Here is a 24,825-nt window from a genome sequence, read left to right as displayed (position 1 = left end):
CTTCGGTTCTCAACAAAGCATTGTCTCTGTGGCTCCATATCTTTGGTGCTGTTTGTTTACTTTGCTGGCTGTTAGGGCTTGAAAAGTGTATGAAGGGGTGGGTATAAGTAAGTAGGGTGAGTTTGTGGGTGTGAATGAGAGAGTGGAAGGAAAGGAAAGCAGAGGAAACAAGACAGAGTGGATAAAAAAAATGATTTTAAAATATCAAGTAATATTTATAATTCAAATCAGATTTTTTTTTATTTATATGTTGCTAATTCTTTCTCTCCCTATTTTATATTCTTCCATGGCTAAAGTGGCTATTTTCTACTTGTTTGTTTAATTAGTTTCCTGCTCGTTAGTAGAATTTCAGATTATTAGAGGTTTTATTCAGCTAAGAAGTTTCACACTTAAAATGAAAAAGACAAGTCCAGGATTTCATTAACATCCATACTGTGTGGCTTGGGAGCCTAACTTTTAGGTTCCTGCTTCTGAAAACTTTGGTTTGAGTGATTTTTTTTGTGTTTTTGATTTTGTTTTTTAAATAAAGTTTGCAATAACTTTGTTTAATGTATTGAAATAATTTTCTTTAACGCTGAAGCAGTTTTGTTTTGAAATGACAAAGAATTTGTGCTACTGAGAGAAGTTTTTAATAAAATACAATTTTAGCCCCCAGTGCTGCAAACACTTAGCTTGTAGCAAATGAGTAATCCCATTGAAGTTAGTGGCAGTATTCCTGTGAGCAGCGTTATGTACCTGCTTACGTGTTTACAAGATCAGAGCCTTCATTTTTGATATTTTTTTTTCTTTTGCCTATATATAGCTGTTTTGGAAAATTCAAATAGGCTAGTTCATTATAAATATTAATGTAATATGAAAAGGAGTACTTGTGGCACCTTAGAGACTAACCAATTTATTTGAGCATAAGCTTTCGTGAGCTACAGCTCACTTCATCGGATGCATACTGTGGAAAGTGTAGAAGATCTTTTTATACACACAAAGCATGAAAAAATACCTCCCCCACCCCACTCTCCTGCTGGTAATAGCTTATCTAAAGTGACCACTCTCCTTACAATGTGTATGATAATCAAGGTGGGCCATTTCCAGCACAAATCCAGGGTTTAACAAGAACGTCGGGGGGGTGGGGGGGGCGGGAGTTGGAAAAAACAAGGGGAAATAGGTTACCTTGCATAATGACTTAGCCACTCCCAGTCTCTATTCAAGCCTAAGTTAATTGTATCCAATTTGCAAATGAATTCCAATTCAACAGTTTCTCGCTGGCGTCTGGATTTGAAGTTTTTTTGTTGTAATATCGCAACTTTCATGTCTGTAATCGCGTGACCAGAGAGATTGAAGTGTTCTCCGACTGGTTTATGAATGTTATAATTCTTGACATCTGATTTGTGTCCATTTATTCTTTTACGTAGAGACTGTCCAGTTTGACCAATGTACATGGCAGAGGGGCATTGCTGGCACATGATGGCATATATCACATTGGTGGATGTACAGGTGAATGAGCCTCTGATAGTGTGGCTGATGTGGTTAGGCCCTGTGATGGTGTCCCCTGAATAGATATGTGGGCATAGTTGGCAGCGGGCTTTGTTGCAAGGATAGGTTCCTGGGTTAGTGGTTCTGTTGTGTGGTGTGTGGTTGCTGGTGAGTATTTGCTTCAGGTTGGGGGGCTGTCTGTAGGCAAGGACTGGCCTAACTCCCAAGATTTGTGAGAGTGTTGGGTCATTCTTCAGGATAGGTTGTAGACCCTTAATAATGCGTTGGAGGGGTTTTAGTTGGGGGCTGAAGGTGACGGCTAGTGGCGTTCTGTTATTTTCTTTGTTAGGCCTGTCCTGTAGTAGGTGACTTCTGGGAACTCTTCTGGCTCTATCAATCTGTTTCTTCACTTCCGCAGGTGGGTATTGTAGTTGTAAGAATGCTTGATAGAGATCTTGTAAGTGTTTGTCTCTGTCTGAGGGGTTGGAGCAAATGCGGTTGTATCGCAGAGCTTGGCTGTAGACGATGGATCGTGTGGTGTGGTCAGGGTGAAAGCTGGACGCATGTAGGTAGGAATAGCGGTCAGTAGGTTTCCAGTATAGGGTGGTGTTTATGTGACCATCGTTCATTAGCACTGTAGTGTCCAGGAAGTGGATCTCTTGTGTGGACTGGACCAGGCTGAGGTTGATGGTGGGATGGAAATTGTTGAAATCATGGTGGAATTCCTCAAGCACAAATCCAGGTTTTCTCACCCCACCCCACCCCACCGCGCGCACACACACACAAACCCACTCTCCTGCTGGTAATAGCTTATCTAAAGTGACCACTCTCCTTACAATGTGTATGATGATCGAGGTGGGCCATCTCTAAGGTGCCACAAGTACTCCTTTTCTTTTTGCGAATACAGACTAACACGGCTGTTACTCTGAAACCTGTCATTAATGTAATGTGTTAACACAGAGTGCTAATTGGTTTTACAAAGCCTCAATCTGATTTGAATGAATAGTTAAAAAAAAAATTAAATAATTTTAAATGGTCTTGATTTTTTTTTTTTAAATGCATGCTTAGAAAAGAAGACTTCACAGAGAGAATGAGATGGGGGAGGAGCAGGGGGAAGAAGTGGGAAAGGTAGAATGAACATCAAAAACAATCCCTAATAAAGGAAAGAGAGAGATCAATGGTAGCTGAAGGAAAGAGAGAAAAGGAAAAACAGAGTGCAAATACCACAGAAAATGATTAATTATTAAAAAGGACAGAGAGAGAAGAGGAAAAGTAAAGAGAAGCCAGTGGGTGTAAGAAGAAAAGGAGTACTTGTGGCACCTTAGAGACTAACCAATTTATTTGAGCAAAAGCTTTCGTGAGTTACAGAAGTTAGTAACACACTTTTTACAAATGTGTTAAATAACAAGTAGACAATATGTTGCAGTTAGAGTTCTCGATAAACAACACATAATCTTTACACTGCAGGAGCTGCTGCTTTAGGAGGGTTGTATCGCAAGTCGCTTTCCCCTCCTCCCGTCCACTTGGCATTTAGATGTCTGGTAAACTTTTTCAAACCAGGGTGGGAATGTTTGGTTTAATAATGCAAATTATGGTAGTATGCTTTTGTATTTATCTATCCTGCATTGATCACTAATGTGTTTTACAATTATAACCACATCACAGTACAAAACCAGTTGGCTAACCCTTCTTTTCTTTTATAATGTTGAGTGAGTTTTCTCACTACTTGGTGTATTTGATTGACTAAGAACTGTTTGGAATAATCACTAGAGCAAACCAGTTTATATAAATGCTTTCTTCTTATCCTGTTCCAGTCTGAAAAATCAGATAACTATATTTTGTAAAATAAAATCTTGTAGATGAAACATGGTGATAAAAATCTTCACTTTTTTCATTGAGTTTTGCAACGTTACTGCTCACTTGAATGTGGTACTACAGTAAATATTCATGCTAAAAATAAGTTGTATGAGCCAATCTTAAAGTCTCTAACAGATGCATATTAAATTTATTGTTGTAGGGACGTCTCAAGTGAGAGAACTTATTTTTTTCCCCCAGGGTGCCCCAAAATGTTACTTAGGATAAACCAGGTGGTTAGTATAGACCAGTGGTTCTCAAACTTTTGTATTGGTGACCCCTTTCACACAGCAAGCCTCTGAGTGCAAAACCCCTTATAAATTAAAAACAAATTTTTAAAAATATTTAACGCAGTTATAAATGCTGGAGGTGAAGTGGGGTTTGGGGGTAGAAACTGACAGCTTACGACCCCCACATCATAACCCTGTGACCCTCTAAGGGGTCATGACCCCCAGTTTGAGAACCCCTGGTATAGACTCTTTTCCAAGTTCAGGAAAGTTTAAAAATACAATAGTGGTCCTGAAAAGGTTCTCTTAATCACTTATCAGTACAATCTGAGCAGAGGCGTCATTTGCTATGTGATGGGGGGCAGTTGGTTTGGCCCTCCGCCCAGACTTGCCATAGCTCCTCACCAACTAGCACTATGGTGTCTCCCCTGGACCTGCGGGGGCATTGGGTCAGCCTGGGGCTTCTACTGACCGCATTGTCAGCACTGCTTCTCGGGTGGCAGCCTGTGCCAAAGCTGAGTCTGGAGCAAATCAGGCTCAGTACCTGCCCTCAGCCAGCTGTCAGTGAGGACACCCTCTCCCCCCCCCCCCCCCCCCCCAGCCCCTTGGATGGGACTGGCCGAATAACCCCTCACAAGCAACTGTGGCCTCAGCAGGAAGCGGAAATGGGGATGCTGATACAACTTTGCATGCCGCCTCAATCCCCATAGAATTTTTCTGAAGTGACGCCCAGAATCTGAGGGTTCCAGCCTGTAAACATTTACTTCTGTGGGGAGGCATCCAATAGTGACCCAGAAGCTCCCCAGGTTACTCCAGTGAGTGTATCCCTTTCTGACGTTTTCATGTGCTCCTGGGTTTAGTACTGCCAGATTTACCAGGTACATGGGTACATTATAAGGTTGATTTCATTATACAGCATAACTGCAGGAGTGGAGGACTAGTAGCTAATATAAAGTGTGAACAAGTATTTTGAATTGCTTTTATAAGTTGCTTAAATACAAGATGTTTGTTCTGTCAGCAATAGAAAAATAGTATTTCTATGAAAAATGTACTGTGATATATTTATTAGTCACTGACAATTTAGGTATTTTTTCAATATCTTAGGTTTTGCTATTGGCATGCCTGTCTGTGAATTTGATATGGTTAAGGATCCAGAAGTACAGGACTTCAGAAGAAATATTCTTAATGTTTGTAAAGAAGCAGTGGATCTTCGAGATGTGAATGCACCCCATAGTAGAGCATTATATGTCTGTCCACCAAATGTTGAATCTTCACCTGAACTGCCCAAGCACATATACAGTAAACTAGATAAAGGTAAAACAAATGTTTGCTCTAACAACTTAATGGTACTTATTTCTATTAACAAAAATTTCAGTTAGTACAATTCGTGATGGCAGACAAGTGAATCATTATTTATGTAGTATATTTAATACACTGCGGCAACATCTTACAGTTTGGTTACACGCTTTGTCTTCAGTCAGGATAACCTGCGTAGTAGGAGTTGAACTAAAAAAAAAAAAAAAAAAAAGTCACATAGTTCAATTTTCTATATTCTAGGAAAACTCTTTTACAACTTGAGTTATCCAGTTATTGCACTGATTGATGCAACTGTTTCAGTGATTATGTGACAGAGTGGACTGATTTGCCAGCTGCTATTAGCATTTTTGTCTGAGTTCAGAAATGTCTCTAATAATATTTAGAACATGTAGAATTAAATGATCCTGGAAACATAAAACTATCTTTTAGTCCTTAGTTACAGAATAGTTATATTGTCGGTGGAAGAAGATTAGCTGAATAAGTACTAGTTGTTTAGAAATAGTTTTGTAATTAAATGACAGTTTGAATGTACATGTACTTGGGACAGTAAGACCAGAATGGCTTTTTCGGAAGTCAATGTAAGCAGAGTCCACTGAGCACCTTTTGTAGAAGGTTCTCTGTACTTTGGGCTGTGAATTGCGTCTGCATGTTCTTTCAGTAGGGATTATGACAAGCAATTCCAAGTCTGACCAGTTTCTTTAGAAGACTGTGTATGGACAATAATAGAATCTGATGTTGTTTCACATTATTCCAGGGCAAATAATAGTGGTGATATGGGTAATAGTGTCCCCGAACAATGACAAGCAGAAATATACCTTAAAAATCAACCATGACTGTGTTCCTGAGCAAGTTATTGCTGAAGCAATCAGGAAAAAAACACGAAGTATGTTGCTGTCATCTGAACAACTAAAACTCTGCGTTTTAGAGTACCAGGGCAAGTATATTTTAAAAGTGTGTGGCTGTGATGAATACTTGCTCGAAAAATATCCTCTGAGCCAGTATAAGGTGAGTTACTTGTTGTAAATTAATGGATTTATTTAAAAATACACTAGAAGAATTAAAATTGGGAGTGCAGTAAGAGAACGATGTATTAAGATTCTGTGACAGACTCTTGTTTCATTTCTTAAACTAATTCAGAAGGCAGAAAATGAAAATTCATAACATTAGCCAACTAGCTTAAATTTTTGTGCAGTTGAGTTTACTGTGTACAGATAATTGCAGTATAAATAAAAATGCAACAGAAGTGCTCAGCTTTGGCCTACCCAGGCTCCCATTGAAGTCAGTGGGAATTTATTCTAATCAAGTAAAGGTCAGTGCTGACCACTTTTGGAAATACCACCCTAAATTTCTGAGAGAAAGAGTGCTAAATTACAAAATAGACATTACTACTGTAAATGACATTTTTATTTAGAAATAGATATTTGAACTCCTGTTTGCTTTGTGGTAATTGAAATAGCAATAAGGAGTATCGCTCCACTGCAGAAATTATAGCTAAGTCGTTTTTAATTTTTCTTTGTCCCTGAGTTTCTTTTTTTTTTTTTTTTCCCCTCCCAGCCTAGTGGTTTTTTGTCTTAAGTAATATCCATCACTTTGACAGGGAACCACTGGATGGAAGAGTGCGTGAACCGCTCCGTCTGGAGCAGACATCAGTGTTACTCAATAGACCTGCAAAAAGAAGAGGAGTACTTGTGGCACCTTAGAGACTAACCAATTTATTTGAGCATAAGCTTTCGTGAGCTACAGCTCACTTCATCGGATGCATACTGTGGAAAGTGTAGAAGATCTTCTTATACACATAAAGCATGAAACAATACCTCCTCCCACCCCACTCTCCTGCTGGTAATAGCTTATCTAAAGTGATCACTCTCCTTTACAATGTGTATGATAATCAAGTTGGGCCATTTCCAGCACAAATCCAGGTTTTCTCATTGCCCCCCCCCCCCCACACACACACACACACAAACCCACTCTCCTGCTGGTAATAGCTTATCTAAAGTGACCACTCTCCTTACAATGTGTATGATAATCAAGGTGGGCCATCTCTAAGGTGCCACAAGTACTCCTTTTCTTTTTGCGAATACAGACTAACACGGCTGTTACTCTGAAACCTGTCAATAGACCTGGTGACAGAGACTGAGTTGTGTTGCTTTCTCTTTAGAGACTGTACCACTATTGTATGAAGACACCTCCAGCCCTTTACCGCTAGCTGGAAACATGGAATTCAGATAGAATGTGCTACTGCTGCAGACAATGATTATTTTTTTTCTTAAAATTTGTATATCCTGCTGCCTGTTTGGTCACGTGCAACAAGCTAGTTAAAAACATTGGTGTTGTAACTGAAAACAATGTAAAGGATGCTATAAAGATAAATGCTACAAGAGCTCATTAAATGTAATTTTCTTAGCCTTTTGGATTTTATATATGCTTTCCTTTAATATTTTTAAGCATTAATTACAAAGAAAATACAGCAAAACAATCTTCTTTTTTTTCCTTCTTCTTCTTCCAACTGTTGCAGTACATAAGAAGTTGTATAATGCTTGGCCGAATGCCCAACCTGATGCTGATGGCTAAGGAAAGCCTTTATACCCAGCTGCCACTGGATACCTTTACAATGCCATCTTATTCCAGACGGATCTCTACAGCTACACCATACATGAATGGCGAAGCTTCAGCCAAATCTCTCTGGGCCATAAACAGTGCTCTCAGGATAAGAATTCTTTGTGCCACTTATGTAAATGTAAACATTCGAGACATTGACAAGGTGAGTGAAATTCTGAATGCATGGATGGTAAACTATTGCCTAGAATCAGAATGAAAACACTGAGCCACACTCAGTTCAATAGGCCTCTCTAACAAAATTAGGGAATCAGCTGGTCAACAGTATATGTTGATACCAGTTACTAGTGTTAATTAGGGGCCTAATTCACACTTAAGTCAATGGAAGGACTCCCACTGACCAGTGAGTGTTGGACAGGGCCTTGGAGCATACGGAGCACACACAAAACTATCAGTTTATATTTGCAAAGCAAATTTTCTAACTAAAATTACATGATAGACTAGGGGTGAGCAAACTACGGCCCGCGGGCCGGTTCCGGCCCACCAGCCTTTTTAAGCCAGCCCTCGAGCTCCCGCTGGGGAGCGGGGCCTGGAGCTTGCCCTGCTCCGGCACTCCATCTGGGGCACAGGGTTGGGGGCTGCTCCACGCGGCTTCCGGAAGCAGCGGCATGGCCCCTCTCCGGTGCTCCAGCTGGGGAGCAGAGTCAGGGACCACTCCACGCAGCTCCCAGAAGCAGAGGCATGGCCCCCCCTACATGCTCCAGTGGCCCCTCCAGCGCTCCAGTGGGAGCTGCAGGGGCAGTGCCTGTGCACGGGGCAGCATGCAGAGCCGTCTGGCTACAGGAGCATAGGAGCTGGAGGAGGGACATGCCACTGCTTCCGGGAGCCGCTTGAGGTAAGTCCTGCCTGGAGTCTGCACCCCTGAGCCTCTCTCCATGCCCCAACCCCCTACCTCAGCCCTGATCCCTCTCCCAATCTCCAAACCCCTCATTCCCAGCCCAGAGCACCCTCCTGAACCCCAAACTCCTCATCCCCAGCTCCACTCCAAAGCCCTCACCCCCAGCCGGAGCTCTCATCCCCCCTGCACCCCTCAGTCCCAGCGCAGAGCACCTTCCTACACCCCAAACTCCACACCCCCAGCCGAAGCCCTAACACCCTTACGCTACTCACCCCATGCCCCAGTCCGGAGCCACCTCCCACACCCTGCACTCCTCATTTCTGGTCCCACCCCGGAGCCCTCACCCCCAACAGAGCCCTCACCCCAACGCCAATTTTGTGAGCATTCATGGCCCGCCATACAATTTCTATTCACAGATGTGGTCCTCGGGCCAAAAAGTTTGCCCACCCCCGTGATAGGCCATCATAATTTTTTCCTTATTTGGTTAAGCTGCAGTGTATTTGAAAAGGCCGTATAAACTGTTCTTTAAAAAACAAAACAAAATTGAAAGTATCTTCCAGAAGTTGAAAATGGTGTGCACACACACTGCTCCCAATGCCATCTTTGTTTCTTTTGACGAACATAGAAGTCAGTATATAAATTCAGGCCCATGCTTTCAAACTTGGCTGCCTAAAATACCTAAATCTTTCTTTATGTATCCAAATACATTGCCTGATTTTTTTCAGAGTTTTTTAGCACCTTCAGCTGACATTGATTTCAGTGGGTACTAGGGATTACATGACATAGTAGAAAATTAGGCCACTTGTTTTAGACACCCAAATCTGAGAACTTTGGTCTTATTTGTTTAATAAGAAGCATGATAAAACTTCTAAATTTTTCCCTTTTACATATTACTGTAACTTACAATCTGTGAAACCCAAAGCACTGAGGTTCTGAGTTGAATGCTTAGCAATTTGTAGTATCAGGTCTTAATTTGGTGATTCATCTAAAATAAACTGGGGGAGAAGCAGGAAAAATGTAAGTAAGGATTTTTCTTGTGTATCTTAAAATAACAAATACTATGCTTAAAGAGCCATTACTGTAAGAACTGGGACAAGTTTTTGTTTGAACAGTGCTGTGGACAAGTTTGCTACCCTTACTTGAAAGAAAGAGAGAAAAAACAAGGGGGATAATTGCATTCAGCATAAACTGTTACCATCCTAGCTCTTTTGTGTGCTTGGAAGTTGCCCAGTTTATCCTTCCATCTCCATGGCTTGCCCTGGTAATCAAGGATAAATTCCAGTTGTGTTGTTACTTAAAGTTATTTGAAATGCAGTCATAATTAACTTTGAAATGGTGATGCGGAGGTAGTGAACTAAAATTTTGTACTAGAAGCACAGTAAGAATACTTTGCAGTATGTGAACTCATTTATGCCATATAGTTTTTTCTCAAATTGATAGAAATTAGTGTTTGACATATGGTTCTAATCAGCATCTAATAGCGATGGTGTTTACAGTAATACTTTTGTTCAGACTAGGGTCTAGTATTCAAATGGGCTATAACAGGTGCTAATGCTTAAACACGTTATTTTCAGATCTATGTCCGAACTGGTATCTACCATGGAGGAGAACCATTATGTGACAATGTGAATACTCAAAGGGTACCTTGTTCCAATCCCAGGTAAATAATGCTACTGTAACAATTCAGGGAAATCTGATTTCCAGAGCTTTCTAAAGCAGAATTAGATTCTGTCCGTACCAATTTTTACCATCAAGCAGTTTCCCTAGCTGGGAAGCAGATAAGATAGTAGGCACCACTGAGAGAAAAAAGCAGCCTTATTTTCTAAAAGGACGTACTGAAAATCATTTATCCTAAACGAAAAACATTCTTATTTAACATGTATATAGCTGTCTAAGAATTTATAAATAATCACTGGAGTTTTTCTTTTAAATTGATCACTCATTTCCATTTACAGATTTGTTTAACTGGATTAATTTAGGATTTGCAGATCTTCATTTTGGCTTGTAAAATGTTATGTAAAAGCAGCAACCTTTTACTCAACAGGTCTGTTCTCTATGTGTATTAAGAGTTTTGTCTGTGACCCAAAAATTTGCTACATTTCCCCTTTTTGTTTTACAATACAGAACCAGCGTAGCTACTGGAAATTGAACTAGATTCCGTTCTGGCTTGTGACTTGTTAGCAAAGCTCCAATTGCAAGTTCAAATTCTGCTTGTAACATGCAACAGTTCTTTTCAGCAGGGTTGCACAAGTATTTGCCCTGCAGAATCTATCACAATGACAAAAAGACAAACATAGCTTGACTTTCAGATCCTAAGGTGTGTTTGCAGAGCTGGCTGCTTCACATATTGTCTTCTACCGCTTGTTCTGTTGATCTCACAGTAGAATCTGGGTACATGACTGAGGTTCCTAGGCAATATCACAACACAAACAATCTGGGCAATTTTTTTTTCAGTGAGTGAGGCATGATAAATAGGGAACCTCAGAATGCACTTTTATAGAATCACTTTTCAAAATAAAACCACACTTTAAGTGGCAACCTTTTTCACTATCATCATGTTGGATTGTGATTAATCGGATTTGTTAATATCATCAACGTCCACCAACCCAACACAAGCCACTAGGGAGGGGAAAATGCTGTTAGGGCTTCAGGGCAACTGGAAGTCTGGAATTAGGGTGCTCCTGAAATACGGCAGGACAGGGAATAGAAAGAGCTTTAAAAAAATCTAGGAATAGATACTGTTAGAGAAAAGAGTTTTGTAAGCAAGAAGAGAAAAATGCATAAATAAAAATACATAGGAAAAGGTGGAATTGACATACAGTGTGGCCCATGTAAAGAAGAGCTACTTGGAAAAGAGAAGATTGGAGAGCAATTTGCTAGAATGGAATTTCATTAATTTGACAGTCTAAATAGATTGGATCTACCTTGATTTGTGTCTAAAAATGAAACGTGGAAATTCAGATGATGGTGATGTAAATACAAAATGTGTGTGGTACAAATGTATGCCAGTGAATTTAAAACAAAGGTCTTAATCTCCAAAAAGTACTCTGCAGTTTCTTCAATGCTCTCTCTCTGGCTCTAATGATAGTTGTGGGGCCTCAGTATCTGCCTGGATCAGACCCAGAGTGTATTCAAAAATAATTCCAAATTCACATTTTCTGTCTGATTGACCTTGCATGTCTTTAGAAAAGTTTATTAGTTGGGACTTAAATTTTGCTTGCAAACACTACTGCTCTCCAAGGGAATGAATAGATATTATATAATTAACAGGTCTAACAGAATATATGGTTATTGAAAAATAATTTCTCTCTTCCAGTAGCTGTGGTTCAGTTTATCTGCAGTGTTAATATAGTGTAGGGATGTTTGGGGAGGAAGTCTCTTTAGGGAAAGAATGATGAAAGGTGTTAGTCCAGAACATTATCATATTCATTAAAGTTTCTCCGTTCTTTGACTTTGGCCACTGACTCTTCTCCAAAGCTCTTGAGGCTGCAAGATAGCCATTTCCACTCTGTATTGTAATTTCAGGGGAAGGAACTTTCAGGAAAAGTTGCCCCTCCATATCCCTAGTCTTCTGGTAGCAGGTACTAGCAGCCAACAACAGGGATTGCGGCTGTATCGGGGTTATGAGTTCTGTAGTGACTGCAGCGTGAATTCACTTCAAGGGAATCTTTTCAACCATGCTGTACTTTAGCTCCCTACTATGTAAGAGGCTGTGTGCAATTTTTGTTTTTCTATCCCTGAGAAGATCATGTGGATGGAAATGAAGGTGGCGCATACTGGCATCCACCGCCTCTGAAGTTTACGCTCACCATAAGCTTCACGATAGGCCACCCTTTTCTCTTGGTGGAGGATTATATTACTTGATATAGCTCATTTGCATTCCAGAATCTGCATCCATATCCCTTTTGCTTTAGCCTCTTGCAGGGGAGCTTCATCCACCCAAGACAAGAAACCAAACGTAGTAGCAGACTGGTTCAGGAGAACCAGACAGTGAATTGACTATAAACAGACTGGCCTAGTTTCACTATCCATGCTGAATAAACAATACAAATGGTAAAAAATAATCTAATGTGTCCTACATGTTGTTAATAGGAAAATGAATTATCTTGTTAGCCTTGGTTCAACTCTGCCATTCACCAAAAGAGCTGTTGATGTGGAAATTCACCAAGCACTGTTCTCTCTGATCTCTCTGTTGCTGAGTTCCCCCTATCAGACCATCACTTGGTCTTTTTCAGTAGTGCTTATTGGCACACTCCCCCTCGCACATGTGTGCCTGTCACTTGACCTTTCCATATTTTGAATGGAAAGAATCTATTAGAATTCTTTTGAGGGGGTCAATAAGCATGTGGGCAAGTGCATATAGTGTACTTGGACTTTCAGAAAGCCTTTGACAAGGTCCCTTACCAAAGGCTCTTAAGCAAAGTAAACGGTCATGGGATAAGAGGGAAGGTTCTCTCATGGATCAGTAACTGGTAAAAAGATAGGAAACAAAGGGTCAGTTTTCACAATGCAGAGAGGTAAATGGTGGTATCCCTCAAGAGTTTATCCGGGGGCCAGTGCTGTTCAACATATTCATAAATGATCTGGAAAAAGGGGTAAACAGTGAAGTGGAAAAGTTTGCAGACAATACAAAATTACTCAAGATAGTTATGTCCAAAGCAGACGTTGAAGAATTACAAAAGGTTTTCACAAAACTGGGTAACTGGGCAGCAAAATGGCAGATGATATTCAGTGTTGATAAATGCAAAGTAATACATGCTGGAAAACATAATCCCAACTCTACATACAAACTGATGGGGTCTAAATTAGCTCTTATCACTCAAGAAAGAGATCTTGGGGTCGTGGATAGTTCTCTGCAAACATCTGCTTAATGTGCAGCTGCAGTCAAAAAAGCTAACAATGTTAGGAACCATTAGGAAAGGTTTAGATAATAAGACAGAAAATATCATAATGCCACTATATAAAGTCATGGTACGCCCACACTTTAAATACTGCATGCAGTTTTGGTTGCCCCATCTCAAAAAAAGATATATTAGAAATGGAGAATGTACAGAGAAGGGCAACAAAAATGATTAGGGGTATGTGAAAGCTTCCATATGAGGAGAGAACAAGACTGGGACTGTTCAGCTTGGAAAAAGAGACGACCGAGTGGGGATAGGCTAGATGTCTATAAAATCATGAATGGTGTGGAGGACATGAATAAGGGGGTGTTATTTGTCCCTTTTAAGTAACACAAGAACCAGGGGTTGAGCGATGAAATTAAAAGGCAGCAAGTTTAAAACAAAGAAAAGGAAGCACTTCTTCACACAGTGCACTTTGGAACTTGTTGCCAGAAGATGTTATGAAGGCCAAACTAGGTTCAAAAAAGAATTAGATAAGTTCATGGAGGATAGGTCTATCAATGGCTATTAGCCAAAATGATCAGGGATGCAATCCCATGCTCTTAGTGTCCCTAAGCCTCCGGCTTCCAGGAGCTGGGACTGGATGGCAGGGGATGGATCACTCAATAATTGACCTGTTCTGTTCACGCCTGCTGAAGCATCTGGCACCAGCTTCTGTCAGAAGACAGAATACTGGCCTAGATGGACCCTTGGTATGCCCCAGTATGGCCATTCTGGCATTCTTATTTCCAATCTAATGCTAACAACTTCTGTGCTTTCAGCCCTCTCTTCTACTGTTATGGTGGTTGATTCTCTGTTTCTCACCCTCCTCTGCCCTTACTCTCTTGCTCCACCCTACCACCCTCCTCAGTCCTGGCTCACTCTCAATAGCTGCTTCCTCTGTTCCTGCTCTCATGCCATGGAGCATCTCTGGCGGAAATTCTGTGACCAGGCTGACCTTCCTCCACTACAGATTTGTTCTTTCCTCTCTGAGTTCTGCCATCTTCCTAGCTAAATAACTCTACTTCTCCAACTTATTTGCATCTCAGCTACTGCCTTATCTCCCTTTTCCCTTTTATTTCTAAGGTTATTGAACACATTGTTTACAATTGCTGTCTGGAGTTCCTCTCTTCTAGTTCCATCTTAGACCCTCTCCAGTCCAGCTTCTGCTTCTTGCTCTCAACTGAAACTGCTCTTGCCAATGGCCTCTTCTGAGCCATATCTCAGAACTAGTACTCCCTTCTCCTCCTCCTTGACCTGATAGTTGACCATTCTCTTTTTCTTGAAATCTTATCCTCCCTTAGCTTCCATAACTGTTCTCTCCCTCTCCTAGTTCTCCTCCTAACTCTCTCATTGTTCCTTCAGCATGTCCTTTGGAGGATCTTCATCATGCCATCTCCTAATTTTTGGAGGGATTCTGCAGGGCTCTGTCCCTGGTCCCCCTCTCATCTCCCTCTGCACCTCTTTCTCTGGGTAGTCTCCACAAAAACAAATTCTACTCTATGGGGCCAACTCACAGATCTACCTCTCTACTCCAGTCTCCTTCTGTCCAAACTAATATCTTAGCGTATCTCTCTGAAATCTCATTTTGGCTGTCTTGCTTCAGGTCAGGTGCAACATGGCTAGAAGAGAGCTTTTTATCTTTCCCTTGAAGGCCTCCTAGCTGCCTCCTTTCTCTTTCCCGTGGACAACCCCACTTGCCTGCCTGTTGCTCATGCTCATAATCTGGTGTTATCTTTGACTTGGACCTCTCTCTAGATCCTCACATCCAATCTACATCAAAGTCTTGTTGATTCTTTCTACATGACAACTCCAAGATATGACCTTTCCCATCCATTCACACAACTAAAACTCTTGTCCAGCCTTTCATCAACGCATGTCTCAAATACTGCAATATCCTTTTCTTTGGCCTTGGTTAATTCAGTCTTCCCATTCAGAATGCTGCTGCAAAAATAATTTTCCTAGCCTGTCGCTTTGACCATGTCACCCCTTTCTTTATGGCCCTCCACTGACTTCTCCCTTCTCTCTTGTATCAAACCTGATACTTGTCTTCACTTTCAGGGCCCCTTGCAGCCTGCGCTACTATCATCTCTCATTCACTACCAAGATTTCGACTCTTGCCTCTGATTGATTAATGATGACAGCATCCATCCTCTACTTGTTAAGTTTTCAAACACCTTTGTGCTTTCTCCAGTGCTGCCCCTCACACATTAGAGGAGTTCCCAGTAAATAGTTGCAAAGCTACATCAATATCCTCCTTCAAACTCTCTCCTTCTCTGTGATGGCTCCAAAAAAACTGGACAAAAACTAGGCCACTGGTGCACAGAGACCACAGCCTGGCATTCTGACCACTGTTGTCTCATTGTGTCCTTATATTCCCCCATCTATCTGTAGCCATCTGTTTTGTCTTGTTTTATACTTAGATTACAAGCTGTTTGTGGAAGGAACTGTCCTTTTGTTTTGTTTGTACAGCACTTGGCACAGTGGGTTCTTGACCCAGGACTAAGGCTCCTAGGCGCTATGATAATACAGGTAACACAAGAATGAGGAGCCACCAAATGATATTAATAGGCAGCAGATTTAAAACAAAAGTAAGTATTTTTTCACACAACGCACAGTCAAGCTGTGGAACTCCTTGCCAGAGGATGTTGTGAAGGCCAAGACTATAACAGGGTTCAGAAGAGAACTAGATAAATTTATGGAGGTTAGGTCCGTCAATGGCTATTAGCCAGGATGGGCAAGGATGGTGTCCCTAGCCTCTGTTTCCCAGAAGCTGGGAATGGGCGACGGGATGGATCACTTGATGATTACCTGTTCTGTTCATTCCCTTTGGGGGACCTGGCATTGGCCACTGTCAGAAGACAGGATACTGAACTAGATGGACCTTTGGTCTGACCCAGTTTGACCGTTCTTATGTTCTTAAATAATCAATATCAGTCTCCCTTTAAGCAGAAATGCAAAGAGTAAGGTCTATGTAGGGCTAAGGAAGCACTATTGATACATTTGCAATTTTTAAGCCCTTAATGTTTGCTTTTAAAATGCTGCTTTTTAGCATTTTGTGTTAGCTTTTCAGTTCTTCCATGAGCAAAGTCCATTTTTAAAGGCTGGTGCCCTCTTCGATCAGAGGAAATCTAACTAGGCAACCCAACAAAGAAAATATAATTATGCATCTTTGCTTTTGTAGGGTAATAGCCAGACATATCAGTTGATATATTCAACATGTTTTAAGAAGTCTATAACAATAATAATGACAATACTTGGTCGTTCTGTGGAGCCAAATTTTGCTCTTTGGCACCCAAGTGTAAATTTGAAGCAACTCCATTAACTTCAGTGGAGTAACCCCAGAATTAGCAGAGAGCAGAGTTTTTAGCAGAAAGCAGATTATGTGCCCATTTTATTATATATATGTATATATGTATGGAGGTTAAAAGGTGATGGAACTCCAGAAATTGCCTTCATGTGCAGAGTATGTAATGCTGGGGAGCTATTGAGGTGAAAACCCCAACTGTCACTTACGGAAGACTGTGTAAAATTTCAATTCCACTGCTCTGTAAAATGGAGTATTTGAAGAAACCTTTTCTCTTTCGTAAACTATCTTTATCTTTACAGCCTTATTTTATTAGTTACAATGCAGTAATTGAAACAGGTTGCACTCACTGTGCTTCAGGCTTCTCTCTGACTTTCATTAGCTAACACATATATCCTGTACTAAATTCATGTATTCTTCTCCAGTGTTAATTGTTTCCTGTGCAGTTTACTAGTGTACAATTCAACAGAACCATAATTAATACAGCTATGTAAATATTTGGAAAGTATCCATTAGCTAGCTAAGAAATTATTCTTTCGTATTACACTGTTGTACAGGAAGTATTGCTCTAGATCAGTGATTTTCAACCTTTTTTCATTTGCGGACCCTTAAAAAATTTCAAATGGAGAGGCATACCCCTTTGGAAATCTTAGACATAGTCTGCAGACTCCCAAGGATCCACAGACCACAGGTTGAAAACCACTGCTGTAGATTGTTGGCATTTAGTAAATACAAATACAAAATTTGTAGCAAAACTTATCTTTAAGAAAAAAACACAGTATTTTATCATACCTGGGGAAAAGGAAGTGTACATCAGGGAGAAGAGAGATGAGACACTGGTTTTTACTAAATGTAAAACTGACCAGTGGTGTGTGACAGTTTTTCATTCAATTACTTCCTCTTAGGATTTATATCCTCAGAATTTAATTTTTTTTTTCTTCCACTTGTCTGTGACAGTACTTCCTCTACACCTTTCGGGGGGGGTTTCTTCAGAGAGCGTCTATTTACATATTAGTAAGGCTACATTTTAGTCATGGGTATTTTCAGTAAAAGTCACAGACAGGTCACAGGCAGTAAACAAAAATTCACGGCCTGTGACTTGTCCATGACTTTTACTAAAATACCAGTGAATAAAACTTGCGGGGGGTTGCTGCCTGGGGGCCCTGCGGGTGCTGGGGGAGGGCAGCCTGGCTGCTTGGGGGGGGGGGGGCGCGAGACCCCCACTGGTGTTGGGCGGGCGTAGTTGGCGGTGTACAGCTCGGGATCCCCACTAGTGTTGGGGGCGGGGAGAGGTTGGCAGGTCCGCAGGCTCCCTACCTAGCTGCATGCCTTTCCCCCCACTCCCCAGCAGTAGCAGAAGAGTTTGGGCGTGGGAGGGGACAGAGGGTTGAGGCACGAGACGGGATGAGGCGGGCTCTGGGCGGCGTTTACCTGGGGGGCTCCCTGGAAGTGGGCAACGTCCCCCTTGCTCAGCTGCTAGGCAGAGGCGTGGCCAGGCAGGTCTGCAGGCTGCCTTGACCTGCAGGCATGGCTCCCGCAGCTCCCATTGGCCGCAGTTCCTGGCCAACGGGAGCTGCGAAGCCAGTGCTCTGGGTGGAGGCAGCATGCAGAGCTGCCGAGCCAGGCCTCCGCCTAGCAGCTGAGCAAGGGGGATGTCACCGCTTCTGAGGGGCCCCCCAGGTAAGCACCCCTGGCCCCTCCCAGACCCAAACTTTGCTGCTGGCAGGGGCCCGAGACTGTCTCAGCAGTGGCCAGTGTGCCTGGCGCAAGGGCTGCTTGAGCTGTCCCTAAGCCAGGCACACCGGCCCTGCAGAAGTCACGGAGGTCATAGAAAGTCACGGAATCCGTGACCTCCATGACAAACCCGCAGCCTTAAATATTAGTTACATCATGTTCTGACGTGCTTAAAAATTTTTTTGCTCGACTTAAGCCTACTAAAGTGCTTAAAAGTGCGTGGCTCTATATTGTAATGTAACTATAAATATGGTATTGTTTGTCTCCCAATGATCCCAATACTGAGTTTACAAGTAGAAACACGCATTTTCTACTAACTAGCTCTTGCAACTCAAACTGGGCTCTGAGAGTCAAGCCAACTTCTTTACTTCGTACGCATCTTCATGAATAGTTAGATTTGCAGGCCAGATTAAACTCTCAATAACAGCCATGCAAACCCATGTTGTCAGACTAGGCCTACATTGACAATTACAGTCAGGGAGTCTGCGCAAAATGTTGATTGAATGTGGTAAACAATTCTGTTGATGGTGCCCAAAAAAGGAATAAAAATCCAGCTCACTTTCTCTGAATGACATTGGTTCTGCAGGGCTAACCAGAGTAAAAAGCAGTAAGGACTTTGGTGACTAAAAGCAGTAGATGTGGATGAATACATGCAGGTAGCTGATCTGCTCAGTCAGAAAGTGCTATTTTGATGATGTTGCTTTTCTAGAGTAGAAATATGTATTTAATATCCTTGGAGGAGGAACACTCTGATTTTTCCATATCATTTTCTGTCTATTTACTAACTAAAGTGTACTGAGTTTTATTTGCTTTAACCTGATTTTTATTTTACTTTTAAAATCCCACAGATGGAATGAATGGCTGTCATATGACATGTACATTCCTGATCTCCCACGTGCTGCTCGGCTTTGCCTTTCCATCTGCTCTGTTAAGGGTAGAAAGGGTGCTAAGGAGGTAAAGTATTTAATAATTTTAATAGTTCTAATGTGTTGTAAGAGAGAACTCCAGGCAGCCAAGTTTGGGAAGAACAGTTGGCCAACACTTGAATAGAAGTTGGTCTTACCAAAATCTTCTATTTTCTTGAATTTTTATTTGATTAAAATATCTAAGATGTATAGAAACTTCTCTTAACTTTATTGTTTGACTACAAATTAATTTTTTTGTTACCTGATATATTTGTTGTATATTATCCATGCAGCACTAATTGTGGTCTGTATAGTTGAACAGAAAGGGACAGGCCAAAATTTTCAAATGTGAGTGCCTAAAGTTAGGTTCCTGAAGCCATTCTTAGGCACCTAAAAAACAGTGTGTGTGAAGGTGCTGAGCACTTGCATTTCCTTTTGACCTAAATGGGAGTTGGGGTTGCTAAGCAATTCAAAAAAAATCAGCAAGCTTTACTGATGTGCCTAAAATGTGGGTTTTGGATCCTAACTTTAAGGCGAAGGTTTCTAACCATCAGCGGAGTGAAGTTCTGGAACAGCCTTCCAAGGGAAGCAGTGGGGGCAAAAGACATATCTGGCTTCAAGACTAAGCTTGATAAGTTTATGGAGGGGAAGGTATGATGGGATAGCCTAATTTTGGCAATTAATTGATCTTTGACTATTAGTGGTAAATATGCCCAATGGCCTGTGATGGGATGTTATATGGGGTGGGATCTGAGTTACTACAGAGAATTCTTTCCTGGGTGTCTGGCTGGTGAGTCTTGCCCACATGCTCGGGGTTTAGCTGATCGCCATATTTGGGGTTGGGAAGGAATTTTCCTCCAGGGCAGATTGGTAGAGGCCCTGGGGGTTTTTCGCCTTCCTCTGTAGCGTGGGGCATGTGTCACTTGCTGGAGGATTATCTGCACCTTGAAGTCTTTAAACCATGATTTGAGGACTTCGATAGCTCAGACATAGGTTAGGGGTTTGTTACAGGAGTGGGTGGGTGAGATTCTATGGCCTGCATTGTGCCGGCGGTCAGACTAGACGATCATAATGGTCCCTTCTGACCTTAAAGTCCATGATTCTGATACATCTAGGCTCAAAAACTTTGGTCGTGTGTGTGTTCTGATGTACTATCCAATTTTTATTTGTTAGTTTGTTTGTTTGTGAGTGTGTAAGACTTCGTAGTTTTGTGCAGTTTAAAATCCTTGAAAGACTTACTTGAGGAAAAAATCCTAGCAGGTAGCTTTAACTCTTTAGATTGTGTTCTTTGAAATGATTATCCCGGCAGCTGACAAGACAGAGGTTTGAAGTCTCACAGGGAAAATATGCTACAACTTTCATAATTTGCTCTCTGCTAACCTACATATTTGTTAATCCATGCTTTCACACAGACTGTCTCTCCCCATTTGACAGTAAGGGTTTAATAGCAGAGACATAGTGCTGTAATGATGTCTCATGACAAATCTTGTAATATGTTCTGTAATATATTGTGTAAATTAAGTATTATCAAAAATTAAAACTAGATTTGCCAAAATGAAAAGAGTACAACTTGCAATGTAATTCTTGTCTTTTAATTATTTGCTTCGCTCTTTTTGCTAACTTAAAAAATTAATTATGGTAATACATTATTTATTCTTAATAGCAAGGTTCTACTATGCTATTTTCCTGAATCCAGCTGAAACCTGATATCCAAACAAGATTGCCTGAAAAAAATATTGTGAAATATGATTCAACATGCATGCACATGACTTTCATGCGCATGTATTGTTATTTTCTTGGTTAGAAAACTTAGAAATCAAGAAACCAAGCTAGTCAAAAATGTAGGAAAAATAGTGGCTGTTAACTATACTGGCTTTCATTTTGATAAATTGTATTATTTCTGGCTTCCCATAGTGTCAATGCACTACAATACAAATAGATTCAATATGTATAATGACCCAAAACACTATTTCCCTAGGTTAAGTATCCTCACGCCTTATTGTCAGCTGTCTAAATGGGCATCTTGATTATCACTACAGAAGTTTTTTTTCTCCTGCTGATAATAGCTCATCTTAATTAATTAGCCTCTTACAGTTTGTATGGTGACTTTCACCTTCTCTGTGTGTGTGTGTGTGTGTATACATATATATATATCTTTCTCTCTCTCTCTCTCTCTATCTTCTTACCATATGTTCCATTCTATGCCTCCGATGAAGTGGGCTGTAGCCCACAAAAGCTTATGCTCTAATAAATTTTAGTCTCTAAGGTGCCACAGGTATTCCTGTTCTTTTTATAATTGTGTGATTCCATAGTTCAGTTTTTCAAAAATCTTTTTCCTCTTCCCTTTATTTCTTGAAATCCAATATTGTACTATAACTTGATCACTCTTCACTCTCATTTATTAATGATCATTTGATCTTTTAAAGGAACACTGCCCATTGGCTTGGGGAAATATAAACATGTTTGATTATACAGACACTCTTGTATCTGGGAAAATGGCTTTGAATCTGTGGCCTGTGCCGCATGGGCTGGAAGATCTGCTAAATCCTATTGGCGTTACTGGGTCAAATCCGAATAAGGTAAATTGATGTTTATATGCTAATTTCAGCCTTAGTAACACACATCGACTTGTTTAGATTATAGTGATTTCTAATATATAATTTTGTTTCAGAACAATCATGAAAATTCTTTTTTCCTCAGGAAACTCCATGTTTAGAGCTGGAATTTGATTGGTTTAGCAGCCCTGTAAAGTTTCCAGACATGACAGTGACTGAAGAACATGCCAATTGGACTATATCTCGAGAACTAGGGTTTAACTACAGCCATGCGGGGCTGGTAAGGGGAATTTACTTTCCAGGATTAGTTACTAAAACTTTAAAATATTTGCACATTTTGAAGTGCTTTATTTGTGGGGGGAAATATTTTATATCAAAATACATGAAGCCAAATTCATTTTTGATAAACACCAGACAAAAAATGGCCAACAGGTTCTGTCTCTTGCAGTAAAACATATTGATGCTTCACTGATCAACCAAAATGTTTTAAGTGTATAACTGTGTCTTACTGTACAAACAGTTCTGGACTTTTTTCCAGCTTATATAAACAATTTGTCTGGTTGTCTGAACGTTAAGTTGATTTTGCAAAAAATGTAACAGGGTTAGATTCTCTATCAGTGGCACTATTTCTTTTAATTTTTTGCTCCCTCCTCTCCCTCCCTCCGTCCCACAATTTCTTGTCTGTTGTATATAGGTTTTATCTTTGAAAAATCTTTCTTTTATAGTCTGTAATATGCTTGTAACTTCTTTGGCAATGCTGATATCTAAGTTCTATGTTCTAGCAAACTGCCACAAGTTAACTTTGTTAGCAGTCAGAGATACTGTGTCTTGAGCTGAACCCCATGCATTCTGAGATTCGGTGGCCTTGAAATTTACCACCAAATCGATCCCTTGCTTCAAATGCTGGGCTTCCTTTTTTTTTATTAAATTATATTTTTAGCCCTGGTGATTAAATAGAAAACCTCAAAAATGTGAATGAAAACCAATTCAATGTTTTCTTCCTGAAACAATAGCTCTTAGATGTAAACTCATTCACATCAAAAGACTGTTGGCACTGAAACCTAAAAATGGTAGTTTAGGTCCAGTTTACTTCAGAATCCCATGGAGGCCGTGAGTATATGGTGTTACCTTAGAAGACTGATGCTAAGCGCTTTTCCGAACCATTCAGACTGTTTTATTTTGTAAATCTGTTTTGTTCTGGCTGGGACAAATATGAGTGGCGCTGCCATCCCAAGAGCCAGGTCGCAATGCCACTCAGTCATATTTGGCCTGGCTGCCTCCACAAATCTCCCTGAAATTAATCTGAAAATGTTGGTCAGTGTGGACTGCACTATGTCTGCAAAGTCTTCAAAATGCTTTCCCCTGCCCACAAGCACAACCTCAGTCTTGCTTGGGTTCAGTTTCAGCCAGCTGTTCTTTGTTCTTGAGCTGAACTTATCCAGGCACTGGGCCACCCTGGTGGTAGTGGCATGGCCATGTGTGGTGAATGATAAGTAGGGCTGTGTGTTGTCTACATATTGCAGGGTGAATAGAAATCAGTGATTTATTCTGAAAAACTAAAACATTGTTTTTATTTAAATCAGATATTTTTTATTTTATTTAAATTGTTTTTTAAAAATAACTCTTTAAAATGAAATCTGAATGTAATACAAAATATGTTAAATCCTAAACTTTTTATAATCTCAAAACATTTAAAAAGAAAAATAAATATGCTGAATCCATGAGCCTCTATCAAAAACTGAGTTAAAGGCTGCTTTTTTATGAAGAATGTAAATGGGGAAAAAATCTAACTTTTTGAGATCAAGGTTTATGAATATGGCACAATAGATCATGTACTGTATTAAGGGCTTGTTTTGTTTAATAAACACACAACAGCATATAAAATTTATTTTTAATTAAATTCTAGTTGCTATCCTAATGCAGCTTGACACAAATCATGAGCAAAAAGTTAATTATCTAGTAAATAGGCAATATATCAGTCACCATTTTCTAACATGCTAAACATGTACAATTAATAAGAATCTGAAAATATTAAGCTATATATTTGCTTAAATAAAAGTATTAGTGTACCAAATCTATTTAGTTGTAAATCAGCATGTTTTAATGGTTATATCAACCAATGAGAATGCACCTTTCTTTAGAAAATAGTTGAAGTACAAATGGAAAAGTTGATTAAAATTGATTATTTAAATTGCCTTGATTTAAGTCATTCCACCCTGATCAGGTGTCAGCGAAGCACAATATCTCCTCTGAGCCACAGTGTCTGCTTTCCTTCTCTGGAGGAGGAGTAAGTTGTGATACCCCTTTATGTGAGACAGCATATATGCACCCCAATTTGGCTTGTAGCCCTATTGAGGCCTCACGGAGTACGTTGGAAGCCGCCTCTGTACCCCTCCCCCTCGCCCATCCCTACCCCACAATTCCTTTGTGTGGACATGTTGGTGCTAGGCATGATCTAACCCTACGTCGTCTGATTTTTGGAGCAGTTGAGACGTTTGAATCTGATTTGAGCAGTGGGTGCTCAGTACCTCCAAGTCAGTTCATTTTATTAGGTGCCTAAATGTGGATTTAGTTGCCTAACTATACAATATTGGCTAACATCACCACCACCATCATCATTACTGTTGTAACTTACATGATCAAAAGTGTGAAAGAAATAAGTAGACACAGAAATAAAGACACAGCTTTATTGAAGATCTTCCTGTTTTTTTAAATTGTGATCAGAAAGAGGAAAGGAAAAGGAGGGACAAAGTTGACAAAAAATTAAGGTAACCTGATTAATGTTACTTTATGAACCAAAGGTGGTAACACAGGAAGAGATGTGACAAGGGTTGATAAGGACCTGCATGTGAAAGAAGAAGGAAAGGGACAACTTTAAGAGAATACCAAAGTTGTGAGCTTGAGTACCTGAGGGACAGTGGAGTTGTCTGAAACTGGGGAAGAAAGGGGGAAAGAGAAAAGACAAAGTTTACATGTTTGACAGTCAAGGATTGAGGAAGCAGAAGAAGATACTGAAGAAATAGGAAGAGATGCAATCCTTGATAGATGAGGGGTAGATCTGAGAGTCACTGGCATAGAGGTCATCCTTAAGTATGAGGTTGTACTAGGAAAAGAGAAGGGGCGCT

General features: G+C 40.5%; 1 protein-coding gene across 1 annotated transcript in view; it reads left to right on the top strand.

Annotated features, from left to right (window-relative positions):
- PIK3CA (phosphatidylinositol-4,5-bisphosphate 3-kinase catalytic subunit alpha) overlaps positions 1–24,825 on the top strand; it is a 74,459-nt gene that overhangs the window by 28,075 nt on the left and 21,559 nt on the right. Inside the window, exons 4-10 of the mRNA XM_074963538.1 lie at positions 4,653–4,862; positions 5,620–5,870; positions 7,381–7,626; positions 9,894–9,979; positions 19,089–19,194; positions 21,572–21,724; positions 21,846–21,980. Coding sequence (XP_074819639.1) covers positions 4,653–4,862; positions 5,620–5,870; positions 7,381–7,626; positions 9,894–9,979; positions 19,089–19,194; positions 21,572–21,724; positions 21,846–21,980 — 1,187 coding nt within the window. The remainder of the gene's footprint in view (positions 1–4,652; positions 4,863–5,619; positions 5,871–7,380; positions 7,627–9,893; positions 9,980–19,088; positions 19,195–21,571; positions 21,725–21,845; positions 21,981–24,825) is intronic.

The sequence above is a fragment of the Natator depressus genome, chromosome 9, assembly GCF_965152275.1.
Source record: "Natator depressus isolate rNatDep1 chromosome 9, rNatDep2.hap1, whole genome shotgun sequence".
Classification (NCBI taxonomy): Eukaryota; Metazoa; Chordata; order Testudines; family Cheloniidae; genus Natator; species Natator depressus.
This window is presented reverse-complemented; position numbering and strand designations above follow the sequence as displayed.